This window comes from Pseudopipra pipra, chromosome 18 (assembly GCF_036250125.1).
Source record: "Pseudopipra pipra isolate bDixPip1 chromosome 18, bDixPip1.hap1, whole genome shotgun sequence".
Taxonomy (NCBI): Eukaryota; Metazoa; Chordata; class Aves; order Passeriformes; family Pipridae; genus Pseudopipra; species Pseudopipra pipra.
In genome coordinates this window covers 819779-832921 of record NC_087566.1, presented here as the reverse complement: position 1 = coordinate 832921, position 13143 = coordinate 819779, and the positions used below count along the sequence as shown (strand labels likewise).

Here is a 13143-nt window from a genome sequence, read left to right as displayed (position 1 = left end):
GGAGTCCCCAACCCCGAGGGGCTGGGCAATAATTCCTGCTAATCTGAGCATCCTGAAATATGGGCAAGGTCAGGCCTGGGATAGTTCAGAGGGAAGCAGGAGCATTACCAGGGCATGTTTCACACAACAAACCCCTTTGCTGGCACCAGTTAAAGGTTGCATAACCGTGCCCAGTATGTCTTATTTATCACTGTTGTGTTAAATGCTCAACTTGCCTTCAGATCATGGATTACTCCACATCCTTTGAATTTTTCAGCTTAGCCTCCTTCACCCCTTGCAGATGAACGACCGTTTAGGAAAAAGAAATCTTTATTTTATATTTTTTTTGTATACTTGTACACAAGTAAAATAAAATGCATATCTATATATACTGCAATCTTGTGAAGAAAAAGGCAGCATTCTTTAACAAATCCTGCCCGTAAACATGGTGTGATGGAATGAGTACGGAAAAACTGCAATATTCATAAACATAGGATTAAAACAGCATCAAATTCATTACCTCTGCATATGGGAACCTGCAACATTGTTCAGTGTGATGGCGAGTTACAAACAGATTTTAGACATTCTTTTCAGAGCATTTCTTACACTTTTTTTTTTCCTGTAAATAAACCATATTTCTTTACCATCTGCTGTAGCAAAAGCTGCTTTGTGGGCAAGTGCAGTTCCGAAGACCAAAGGTATAATTCACAGGTTTCAGGACAAATAAATTATGTACATCTCGGTGTTTGTCTTTTTTGTTTTGTGGGTTTTTTGTTTGTTTTTTTTTTTAATAAAGGCATCCAGTTAACTTTTGTGTAACAAAGCTTTCTCAGGGTGGATGGTAGTTTTGCTTTTGTTTGCAACATTTATGGAGGTCAGCAAAAGTCTAGTATTAAAGTGTCATCAACCCAGGAAAAGAGTTAATTTTAGCAGAATAACAGTAAGCTCCACACCAAGGGGGGGATCAAAAGGCTGAGGCTGAGCTGTAACGTGGAGCTGTTCCCTTGCTGGGTGAGGCGGCACTGGGCCCTTGATCTGTTCTTTTTAGAGCAGCCCTGCCTCTTTTTGGTTGGAACTGTGGAAGGTTCAATAGGCTCTAGAAATTCTGGCCTCAACTTGGTCAAAGGAGGGTCTACAATGCTGGGGAAGGTCCCAAAGGGGGAATCATTTATCTGCTTGTTGCTGCTGTTTTTGGAAGGGTCCATCTCCATATACTTGGGTTTGGACATGTTCTCCTTTTCCTTGAGGTGGTTGTTGGACGAGCGGCTGCTGTGGGAAGAAGGCCCTGCCTTGCCTTTTGCTTCATAAATAAAAGACTTATCTGTTTCTGGCTGGCAGCACTTGGAGGAGCCATCGTGGGAACCGAGTGGGGGGATCCCAGTTGGGAGTTTCCCCGATCTGGTTTTAGTGCTAAAGACACTTGTTCGTATCTGGTTGAAGGAGTCAACACACCCTTCCAGGTCGGAGCTCTGGAGCCTTTTGAGGTCTCTCCCTGCCAAGCGAGGGGGGAGGTGGCACTCCAGCTCCGAGGAGGATCCTTTAAACTGCTTAAACCAATTCCAGAGGGAGCGGGCCTGGCAGTCGCAGATCCACTGGTTGCCGTTGAGGCGCAGGTACTGCAGGGACACCAGGGGGGCCATGGTGTCCCCCGTGAGCACCGTCAGGTTGTTGTTGAACAGGTACAAGGTCATCACCTTCCCGAGGTCATGGAAGGCCCGCCGGTGGACCAGGCTGACCCTGTTCTGGTGCAGGAGCAGCCGGTCGAGGTTGATAAGCCCCCGAAAGACGTTCTCCGACAAGCTCTTGATTTTGTTCCCGTGCAAAAACAGGTAGGTGAGGTTTGCCAGATCTATGAAGGTGTCGTCCAGCAGGGTCTGAAGATTATTATCCTGAAGGTAGAGATATTGTAAGGAGAACAGCCCTCGAAAAAGCCCCGTGGAGAGCTCCAGGAGCCCACAGCGATCCAGGTGTAAGGTGTGGAGGTGAACAAGCCCCCGGAAGGTGACGGGGTTGATGGATTTCAGGTTCGTGTTGTCGCTGAGATCCAGCTCCTCCAGTTTGTTGAGGCCATAGAAGGCTCCAGGCTCAATGAGGCTGATGTTGTTGGAGTGGATCCAAAGGATGGTCATGTTGCGGCAGGAGGTGAAGCTGGTGGACCTCACTAGGGTTATCCTGTTGTTGTGCAAGAAGATGCGCTGGCTCTGGATGGGGATCTCCGTGGGGATTGCTGTCAGTCCCTGCTGCTGACAACTTATTGTAATCTTGGGTTCGCTGTAGCATACACAGGCCCCGGGGCAAGACTCCACTTCTGACTGGATGTTCAAGCAAAGCACCAAAATCAGCAGTTTGCTTCCTAAAGGATAAAAAAAATAGTATGTAAATTAGGCAGGGTCATGGGAGAGCTTCTCTCTGCAGATAATAGAGGAGCCTGAAATCACCCCTGTGAGTGTGTCACCACCAACCACAAACAACATATACCAGGGGAGCCAGCAATTAAAATGCATAATTACAATGTTCCACCACTCAACTCAATAGTTTAAATCAATATACACTTGTAGAGATGAAGTCTGAGCACCTCCTCGGCCTTGCACACTCGGGAGGGCTCTGACAGCCAAGGGGAAAAAGAAGGATCATCATCATGGATTTGGGTCCTGGATGCGCATCCAACACAAGCCTCGTTCCACAGATCTCACCTGGGAGCAAAGGCACTGCCTGCTGGGGGCCATTTCTCTCTGCCATAGGCACACTTAGACCAGTTCACCTGCACCCACAGGGATGTCCCATGCAGCTCTGAGTGCCATCCCAGCAGTGCCACCAGCTCCTTGTTTTTCAGGATCATTGAACCACTCTCTGAAACAAGCAGGTGTCCCCACATTGCTCTCAAAACCTAATTGTGACTTTCCCCAAATAATTTTGGACTGATTTGGTCTTTCTGGAAGAAATAACTGTGAGAGATTCCCAGAATAACTTTCAGGTCAGACCTGCCTTCAGATGTCTCAGAGCCAAGAGCATCCTTTCCTTCTCTTGGTCAAAACTTTAAGCCACATGTTCTTGCTTCCCTTCCTTTCTCTCTCTTTTTTTTTTTTTCCTTTGAATCTGTGCAGCCACCAAGGAAGAGGAGGAAACAGCATGTTTTTCCACATAGGGTGATGCTGTTGTAGGAGGAAATCACATGCAAGGCTTGATTCAGAGATTCCACAAAGGATTCAGGGATTCTACAAAGTTTGCAAGGCATGAGTAGATTCCATGTGTTCAGGCACGCAGGCAGCCCACCAGGGCTGAAAAGCCCCTGAGAGGAACATTTTTCCATAATGATGCCCCACCTGCTCCCCAGGAGCTGGGCTGCCCTGGAATCACAAGGGAGCATTTTGGTTCGCCAAATTCCCGAGCCCCAGCTGGGATCCTGGGAAAGAGCCTGGAGGAAGGGAAGGGATGGGCAGAGCATCATCTTCTGCAAAGGGACCTGGGAGGGAGAGTCAGTGGGAACCTACAGCTGTGAAACCTGGCGAGAGAGCTGCTCTTTGTACCCCTGGTGGGGAAGGGAGGCAGTTCCAGCAGTGCTTTACCAGCAATTAGCAGCAAGTGCTTTACAAGCAATTAGCCCTTCCTCCAAACCACGATCGGGAGCTAAAGCCAACGGGCAGCACCCGGAGCAGCAGCAGGCCCCATTAGGGAAATCCCACGTGTGAGCAGAGACACGTGTGTCTCCTTCCCAGCTCATCCCAGCACCTCTGGCAAGAAGACACATCCCTCCCCATCCCCGGGGATCTCCAGCCCACGGGCAACAGCGGCTTTGCCTCCTCGCTGTTGTGGGATTTCCTTCCTTGAAAGACTGAAAATATTGTTCAGGCACGTTGATGCCTCATTACAGTGTAAGGTAAAACAGCAGAGTTCAAAAAGCCGGGCAGGAAAGAGCGACGCTGCCGAGCGGGATAAGGTGGGAACACTGGAGGGAGCACAGTCACATCCAGCCCCGCCGGCCCCCCTCCCTCAGAGCCTGCACGGCAATCGTGTGGCTACTGAAATCACACCACCTCTGCAGCAACAGCACCTCCAACACCAACCATAAGGGATTAAATTACACGGAAATCTCACCAAACTGTTTACTGAGCCAACAACAATCAGAAAAGCCAAGGCAGGAAAGTCGCTTTTCTGCAGTAACAGATCCCAGATTTGGGTTTCAGTCCAGTCAAAATGATTCACTGTGTGTGGCTGATAAATCTGTTGTGATCCAACAGTCCAATATAGGCAGCAGACTCCTATGTCTCATAGTCCACATGGGAGAAAAGGAACAGCTCAGCATGCAGAGATAATTTGAGGCTGATATTATTAGCTGCTGAGCAACCCTGGAAGGCAGCGTGTTGAGTGCAGTATTATGACACATTCTGGCTGGCTTGTCATGTTTTGACATGTCACGTCCCATTGTATGAAGCAAAGGAACACAAGACAACTGAAATTCCCTACTGGAGACATGTCACACCAAGAGGAGCCTCCTGGGAAATTAAAACAACGCTGGCAACTCTCTGGCCAGCACATTTCCTATCCAGCTGATAATGAAAACCCGTGGGCAGAGAAGTAGGACTTTCTGGAGCCTCCTTCTTCAGTTCCCTGTTTCAGGTGATGAGGGCGGGGGTGGTACCAGAGCAGTGGGATTCACCTCACTAAGCAACACCACCCACTCCAGGAAAACAGCGCTCAGCCTGGGCCACCACTGCTGCTCCCCCTGCCAGGGCCCACCGCCCACCTGGGGAAATCCAGCCACAACCTGGGTGATCCCACATGCCTTAGGAATATGTGACCCAGGGCTGGGAATGCAAACACATGTTCCTGTGCAAGAGGAATCGCAGTCAACACTCCCATTCCAGCTTCAGGCAGGAGGCAAGTGCATAATAAATACATGGATACTTGGAGGCAGAAGGAGAGAACAGGGAGCAGCTGGCAGAGAATGAGCCCTACATGGGAACAGCACCCTGCCCTGTGCACCCCATCCTGGCAGTACCCTCTGCATCCCTTGTGCCCTGAGCCCACAGCACCAGCCCTTTCCTATGGACAGAGCTGCCAGGGCTGGGCAGTGAGGTCCTGTTCCAGCTCCTGGGTGTGCACAGAGCTGGACACACGCTGAGCTTCTGCCCAGCACAGAGGGGCAGAAGGGAAGGGGCACATCCTGCTCTGCTCTGAACCATGGCTTTCCCTGTCCCTGCCTGGGGGCTGCAGTGACTCAGTGGCACTGTTGGGAGCCAGTGGAGCAGCACAGGGACATGAATTACAGGCAGGTCCAGCCTGTGTGCATTCATTAGGGACCTAGTGCTCATGAGCTGCCTGGATTAGCTCCTTCCACCACAGACAGTTCTGTCAATCAGCCCCCAAAGCCTTTTTCCAGTGAGTTTCCCACTGTGCAGCTCAGCCCTGCCCTGATCTGTGACAAAGCTCAGCACCAGCTGGTCACAGGGTCCCCAGGCAGGCAGGGCCAGAAGGAAGTGCAGGAGGGGGTGACAGCCACGAGAAGCCACGGTGACCCTTTCCTCCCCAGCCAGACGAGGGTGTGTGTGGCAGAGACTGGAGGACCCATGGCATGACTTTTCCCCGCTCCTCCAAGGCCTTCTCCAGCCCTGGTGCTCACCCAGCAGCTGTGCCTTGTGTCAGTGTGTCCCCAGCCACAGTGGCCACCAAGGGCCACGATCCATCCAGACCTTGCACGACGATATTTTGATCCATGGAATTCCAGGCAAACCACCTTGCTGTTTCTGACCAGGGGCCAAGTGACCACTTCAGGACAGGGATGAGCACAAACAGGAAGGTTGCTACCTTAAAACAGTTTTAAGAGGGTTTGAGGCCCAGCAGACCTGGTTCGGGTCTGGAACGAGCTGGAATATACCCCTGTATTTTCAAGTAATCTCTTTCTTTAGACCAAGCCCTGCAAGATCCATCCAGGCCAACGGTGTCACTGCCCTGTGCCCCAGGGATGGAGCCCATCAGCTGGAAACAGGCACCTGTTTTGGGGCACAAAGCATAGCCCCAAGTGCCTTTGTGCTGGCTGGGCAGCACAGGTTGGTGTGGAACATCCCCTCCCTGAGCCTCCAGCACAGAGCTGGGCCATGGCAGAGAGGCAGGAGCTGGGACACTGATCTGGGGACTCTATTGCAGTGTGTCCACAGGAACTGGCCACCCCAACACCCATCAGCTGAGCACAGGGTGCTCCACCTTCTCTTCTCTTCTCTCTGTTGGAATTATGTAAGTTTCCAAAATAATGTTTAATTTGTTGGTTTAGCTCCTTAAGTTTCTTTTTTTCCCCAGGCTCTTATTGTTACTTCAATCATTAAATCACCAAAACTTTAAGTTTGTTAAACTAGCCCTGATAAGTTTCAATAAACAAAGCCTGAGGGAGTTGAAGATTGAACATTTGGGATCTTAAATTTATGGTCCTTCAAGGGCTTGTTGGAGTAACCAGAAGATACAGAGGAGACTCTCTGTCTGAGAAAAGGATGATAGGAGGACTGAAGAATGTGGACAAAATTAGCACAAGAAGCAAGAAATCAATAACCAATAGAGGATAGAATACTAATTAATAAAGAGAATTAGAAAACTTAGAACCAATGAACATTAATTTCTTTATTTGCTAAAAATATATAAATAAGTGAAAAATCATGATAGGTGGTGTGTGGAGCTGGAATGATTCCCTACAAACCCAGGCCAGAATAAAGAAATGCTGCTTCCTAGTACTGAAATTACAGCCTTAGAGAGTTTTGTTCCTGATTTTTGGTGACATCTCCACCTCCCCTTGTTCCTCCTGTGTTTTCCTGACTTCCTGCTTTTCATCCTCCTCCCGTCCTTCTCAACCACCATGTCCCAGGGCTTGTCCAGTTGAGGTGAAAGCAGCACCCAGGCAAACCATCTTCAAACCAGAGAGACTGGGACACCTCCTGGCAGTGCCCACAGCCTGTGCCCTGCCCTGTACACCACACTTGGCACAAAGCAGAGGGGAAGGATGAAGACCTTCAGAGTGTGGCCAGGCAGAGATGACACAGACAGACACAGCTTAAACCAGCAGGAGCAGTGTGAGTGTTGTGGGCTTCTGCTCCTTCCAGGGGGCACTGAGGATCTGTGATGCTGAGGGGTCCCAGTGGGGGCTGCCCTCAGCAGAGAGGTCAAAGGTTGAGGGAAAAGAACCCAGAGGCCCTGGGCAGAAAGAGCCCATCCACTCACAGCCTGGCTGGCACAGGCAGCAAACACCAGTGTTTGTGTTCCTGGAGCACTGGGCTCAGCTCTGCCTGTGGGCTCCTTCCTTCTCCTGGAAAAACATGCTCTGCTCTTAGGCCAGAAGTACAGGAGAGATTCAAGGTCAGGTTGGACAGGACTTGGAACCACCTGGTCTAGTGGAAGGTGTCCCTGCCCATGGCAGGGCGGGGTGTGGAACGAGATGGGCTGTAAGGTCCCTTCCAAGCCAAACCAATCTGTGGTTCTGTGATTCCCTGGTGTCACGGGGAGCAGAGAGGTCAGGAGTCCACTGTGTGCCCATTCCCAGAAGTACATGCCAAGCTCAGCACCCAGTGAGAGCATCCTCCCTGAGCCTTCCAGATAAATCCCCCCAGAGCTCTGGATGCTCAGTGTGCTCCCACCACCGTCTGACACTGGACCCTCCACCACCTCAGAACCCTCCCTGAGAAAAAGGCTCCTGGCACAACATCCATCCCCTCATCTCTTAGTCCAAAATCATTCCTCCCTCCTTCAGAGCATGATTAAAACTTAACTCCATAGTTCCTGTCAAAAGCAAAACATGAAAGAAAATCCAGTACCTGGAACCTTCAGTCCCTCCAAGACTTTGGCTTTGAGTTTAGCATTTGTTCCTCCAGGGCTTTCTTAAAAGCCAGAAAGCTCCTTCAGTCAAACTGCTGCACTTCCCCTTTGCCATCTCTCAAGTGTTATGACTCATGGAACTGGGAAGCAATTAAAGTGGGTCCATTATCTGTCTTCCCACCAGTCCCCAATGCCACCACATTGTCAAACGTGGCAATTAGAAAGAAAAGGCTCCGGGGGCCTCTAACAGATGCTTTGCAAACTTTTTGAAGAGGCCAAAGCAAAATGCAATTTTTTGCACTTTCCAGAGCCCTGGCCTTTCTCTACTGCTCTGCACTTGTCTCTATTGATTTGGAGATATTATAATGTGGCTTTCCTGCAGTGGAGGGTCAATAATCATTTGAATTCTCTCCTGCTTGGACATAAAGGGAGTACTTTACAACACAAAGCCTTTTGCTGATGCACACAGCATTTTGCCTTTGTTTATAGTAGGGACACACTATCACTGCTGAATTCCCTGTTCAGAGTGGGCATTGTTTGAAATTCCGCCCGTGGCTCGGGAAGAGGCTCCGCAAAGCAGCTCCTGCTTTGTCCTGTGGCCAGAGGTGGGGCTGTGCTGTCACTGTGCCTGTGCCAGAGGGAAGAGGGCAGCACTTCCATGCATTTCAAGACGAAGGTGAATTGAGAGGTGAATGAAGAAGGAGAATCGGTTCGGACCAGTCTCATCCCATGCTGGAGTTTCCCTCCCTCCCTCCGCTGCGGAGAGCAAGAATGGATCGTGATGGTGCAGCTGGAGTGGCTTTAGCGTGGGAAGGGGAGGACAGGAGTGATGCTCTTCCATCGCACAAACACCTGGGGAAGACACCAGTGTGACAGCTCCGGGACCCCCAGCAGGCAGGAGCAGAGCAGGTCGCAGCACAGCTCCCTCTGCGGAGCATCCTCAGGAGCTGCAGCAGGAAACCCTGGGGCTGAAGCAGGTCCTGTGGCACATCTGCATCTCCATGGGGTGTTGGGGTGTCAGACACCCCTCTCAGGCCAAACAGTCAGTGGGGTCACTGGCTGACCCTGGGTACTGGGTTGCTCCTGAGGTTCCACTGACCAGTTCAGCTCCATGTCCATGGGCTGGAGCTCCAAGTCCCAGCTCACACCAAAACGCCTCGTGCTGGTGATGAATCCCAGTTGGCTAAAAATAGGGAGCTGATTCCCTTTCAGACACTCTTGGGGGTCTGAGAGGCCAGCAGGAGAGCTGGCGGGTTTGGCACAGCTCCTCTGTGAGACCTGTGCTCTGCCAGCAGCTGGAGCTGGGATGTAAAGGGCATCAGGCAGCAATGTTCAGGCATCTGAACCCCACCCCTGACTTGTATAGGTACATCCTCTGATCCCACATCCTCTGGGGCTGCATTCAGATCCATTAAGCTTTGGGACTGTGCTGCTCTTCACTGCCTTTGGCAGCACAGCCTCTCTGGTACGTCCAAGCTCTCCCCTGAACAAGACACGATTTCAGCAGAAAAAATATCATCTGTGGTCAGGAATGAAAGGTCATTTCCGTGATGCATCCAGGCAGGGGAGGGAGGCAAGAGATGTGCCATTTCCTAACTTCTAGGTGTTCATCTTTTCCACCTAAATCATATATCCCTTGATGTGATTTTTGGACTTAATATTGCAGGGATATTTTTAAGGGAAGCAGGTAAAAGTGAGTTATATCATGTGCAATTCTTTGAATCCATCCTCACAAATCTCCAGGGGAGTTTGAATGCTGATTCTTCAGCATCGCTTAGGGCTGAGCTAAACAACTCATTACGTGAGCTGAGAGCAGCACAAACCTTCTCTGGGGCAGCTCCATCCTTTCCTGGGATGTGCCAAAGCAGCTCCCAGTTCACAAGGCTCCCCATCCCTGCCAGGGGCTCTCCAGTACTCCCAGCATTTTGCCAGCAGGGTGGATTTAACCCAAGAACATTTGGGCAGGGTTATGCTTTTGGTGGTTTGCCAGCATCTCCCTCAGCAACAGCAGGGAGAGAAAGGAAAAGGTGCTGCTTAACAGTTTATATTTCAGCCCATTTAAATGAGAGTTTGATGAGGAGCAAAAAATTGAAAGTCTCTTCTCTAGCCAGAGGGTTTTCCTCCTGCTGAATTTCTAAGGCTTGCTGCAAGCCATGAGGTATGAAAGCCTCTTGAAGCAAAGGTCACCAGAAACCTTGAGAGGGGAAAATATCAAGGGATTTAAATAGAGGAGTCATTGGGTCCCTGTTTAACAATAACACTGATATCAATTGTTACAGCCCAGTAATGCCCTAGGAGGCCAGGAAATAAGAACAGCCCTAATTCCAGTAGAAGAAGGTGAGAAGAGCTGCACAGGGCCAGAGGAGGGACATTTGGGCTGATCTGACACAGCAGCCACGGGTGGGAGGGCAATGCTGAATGTGGGACCGTGGCCTTGGCATCCTCCCCAAGGCCTGGGCACAGAGTGGCCCAGGGCCAGCCTGAGGCACAACTGCCCTGTCTCCTTAACACACTATGGAACCTTCTCTCCCCTCTCTCAGGATTTTTCCAAGCTCTAGGTCACTAGGAATGCTGCTCCAGACATTTTTGCTGTACCTCTCTACATCTTCTCTCTTGGCTGCAGGGGTGGGAGGACGACCCTTGGGATGCAACTGCAGCCTGGACTTCTGCAGTGGTTCAGATGGACAATTGCAGAGGTTCAGATGGACAATTATAGAGGCTCAGGTGGACTTTTCAGAGGTTTAGATGGATTTCTGCAGAAGTTTAGATGAACTTGTCAGAGGTTTAGATGTCCTGCTCTGGCCCTGAGTTCCAGCACTCCACCTGCCACTGCAGCCATCAAGCTGAGCTTTGCAGAGAGCCCTCCACAAAGTCCCTGAGATCCCTCTGCTGAGTGGCAGCAGCTCATTTAGAGCCCATCGTGGTGTTTGTTTAGGTAAGGCTCCGGGCTGGTTGCCAGTGTACATTACTTTGTGTTTATAAATGCTGAATTGCATCTGCCATCTCGTCTGTGGTTATGAATTTTACCGTGAAACCCTTTGCTGCAACAAATCATGTGCCCAAATATCCACTTCCCTTCAAGAAGAAATATTATCACAGCTCACTGTTGTGCCCAAACCTTAAAATGTAAGCTGGTTGTAAGCAGTGACATCGCCCTGATCCTTCAGCCAAGCTGCAGCAGTTCACAGAAATAGTCACGGAATCACAGAATCCCAGACTGCTCGGGGTTGGAGGGGACCTTAAACCTCATCTCATTCACCCCCTGCCACGGGCATGGACACCTTCCACTAGCCCAGGTTGCTCCAAGCTCTGTCCAACCTGGCCTTGGACACCTCCAGGGATGGGGCAGCCACAGCTTCTCTGGGCAACCTGTGCCAGGGCCTCCCCACCCTCGCAGGGAGGAATAAATAAGCACTTAGCCATCCCTACCTGTCAACACAGGGTAAAGATGCTCCTTAAAATGGTTTTCCTGAAAAGAGGAATCAACTTTGCTCACTGCTTTGAGATGAGATTCTCCTGTTAGGCATTAAAAAGCTGACCTAGTTACCACAGTTTCCTATGGATAGGCACAGGAAAATCCTATGGATATCCGAGGCCATGCCTCAGTGGGTGCTCTTGCCAGCCCTGAGCTCTGCCCCCTCACCTGGTAGGACTGTCTTTGCCAGTTCAGTTGGCAGAAGCAGAATTTTCAGCAGTTCTTAATGTAATATGTGATAAATCTGTGTTTTCCACCTGTCCTGTTTCCAACTGTCTTTGGAACATCTGGAAGGGAACAGCTTCTGACCCTTGAAAAGGAGAAGATTATGAGCTTGAAGAAAACGTGGAGAATTCCTGTTTCCTGTAAAAAAGGGCCTCTTCTGTGCATTTATACTATTCAGTCTTGGCCTGATAGCATTCAACCCTGGGCCTTCCTCTGCAGATGGTGCAGGTCCCAGATGCTGCTGATTCATTCAACCTCTCCCAGTGTTCCCCTTTTCTTCCTCAGAGTGAACTGGTTTCACCACTGCAGAGGTGTGTCCCCTTTCAAGATGTGGTCATGTGTGGTTGGTTAGCACTGGAATAACCATGGATGTTCAGCTCTCCCAAAGACATGATGCAAAGTCTTGGCATTGTCGTGGCCCTCTCTCATGTCCTCTGCACCGTTGTGACACCTCAAAGGTCCCTGTACCACAGCTCCCCCAGGCATCTCAGCAGCAGCCTGTGCACTCAGCAGAGAACACTGGATTTGCAGGTGAGTTTGATACCTTGGCAGTCACCAAATTCAACACTCACAGCTGGAGGAGAGGCAAAACTCTCATGGAGACACCCAGTGCAGGGGACAGTGTGTGACAAAGGCAGGAATTCAAGGCAAATATCTGGTGTGGAAGTCAGATGAGAGACAGAAAACACCCTGTGCCCCAAGGGAAGGGGAAAGCACATGGCCTGGAATAAGTATTTGGAGTAGCTGTGGCACCCCCAGGAAACGAGCACAAAGGGGACAAGAGGATGGGCAGGAAGGCTGTAGGTTTGCTGCAGGACAGGGGGAGACAGATCCCTGGGAGCCTGCAGGGACGTGCTGAACTCTCCAAATCCACTTATGAATCCATCACAGACAGCACCTCTGAGTACCTGCTGTGATCCCAACCCACCTCCCAGAGCTGCAGTGGGCACCTGCTGCCAAGCTGGGCTTGGCCACACTGAGAACAGGGAGCCAAGGAGGAAAAGGCTTCCGTCCTCATGGACTAGGAGAACCTGGCAGGGGGGTTGGAATGAGGTGACCTTTAAGGTGTCTTCCAACCCAAACCATTCTGGGATTATATGAAATGTCACAAATGGCCACGGTGTTATCCCAGCGATCTATCACGGAATCATGGAATGGTTTGGATTGGAAGGGACCTTAAAGTTCCTCCAGTTCCACCCCCTGCCACTGTCCCAGGTTGCTCCAAGCCCCCTCTAACCTGGCCTTGGACACTTCCAGGGATCCAGGGGCAGCCACAGCTTCTCTGGGCAACCTGGGCCAGGGCCTCCCCACCCTGACAGGGAAGGATTTTTTTCCCTGCCACACTGGCAGTTATTGTGGCTAAATTCCTTACCCAGCTCAGTGTCATAGGTTTGAAACGAGATGTTGGAATTTCCTTTTTCTTCCCCAGGGTCCCGTCCCCCCATCCCCTCCATCTCTTTTTCCCGGGATGGGTGTGAGGGCGGAGCGGGGCAGCGCAGGAGCGGGGACAGGGGGAGGGCTCCAGGGAAGCGGTGGCCGCAGGAACAGCTGGGAGAGTCCTTTGTTCGGGGGCTTTTGGGTTGTGGTCCGAGACCAGACAGAGCAGGAGTCCAGTTTTTGGCCGCCTCTTTCTCTTTTCCTGAGAGGAAGTTTTTTCCCCACGGGACACC

The 13143-nt window shown here is 50.8% G+C and overlaps 1 protein-coding gene across 1 annotated transcript in view; it reads right to left on the bottom strand.

Annotated features, from left to right (window-relative positions):
• Positions 1 to 291: 291 nt before the first annotated feature.
• RTN4R (reticulon 4 receptor) overlaps positions 292 to 13143 on the bottom strand; it is an 85214-nt gene continuing 72362 nt past the window's right edge. The window contains exon 2 of the mRNA XM_064674539.1: positions 292 to 2332. Coding sequence (XP_064530609.1) covers positions 906 to 2332 — 1427 coding nt within the window. The 3' untranslated portion in view covers positions 292 to 905. The remainder of the gene's footprint in view (positions 2333 to 13143) is intronic.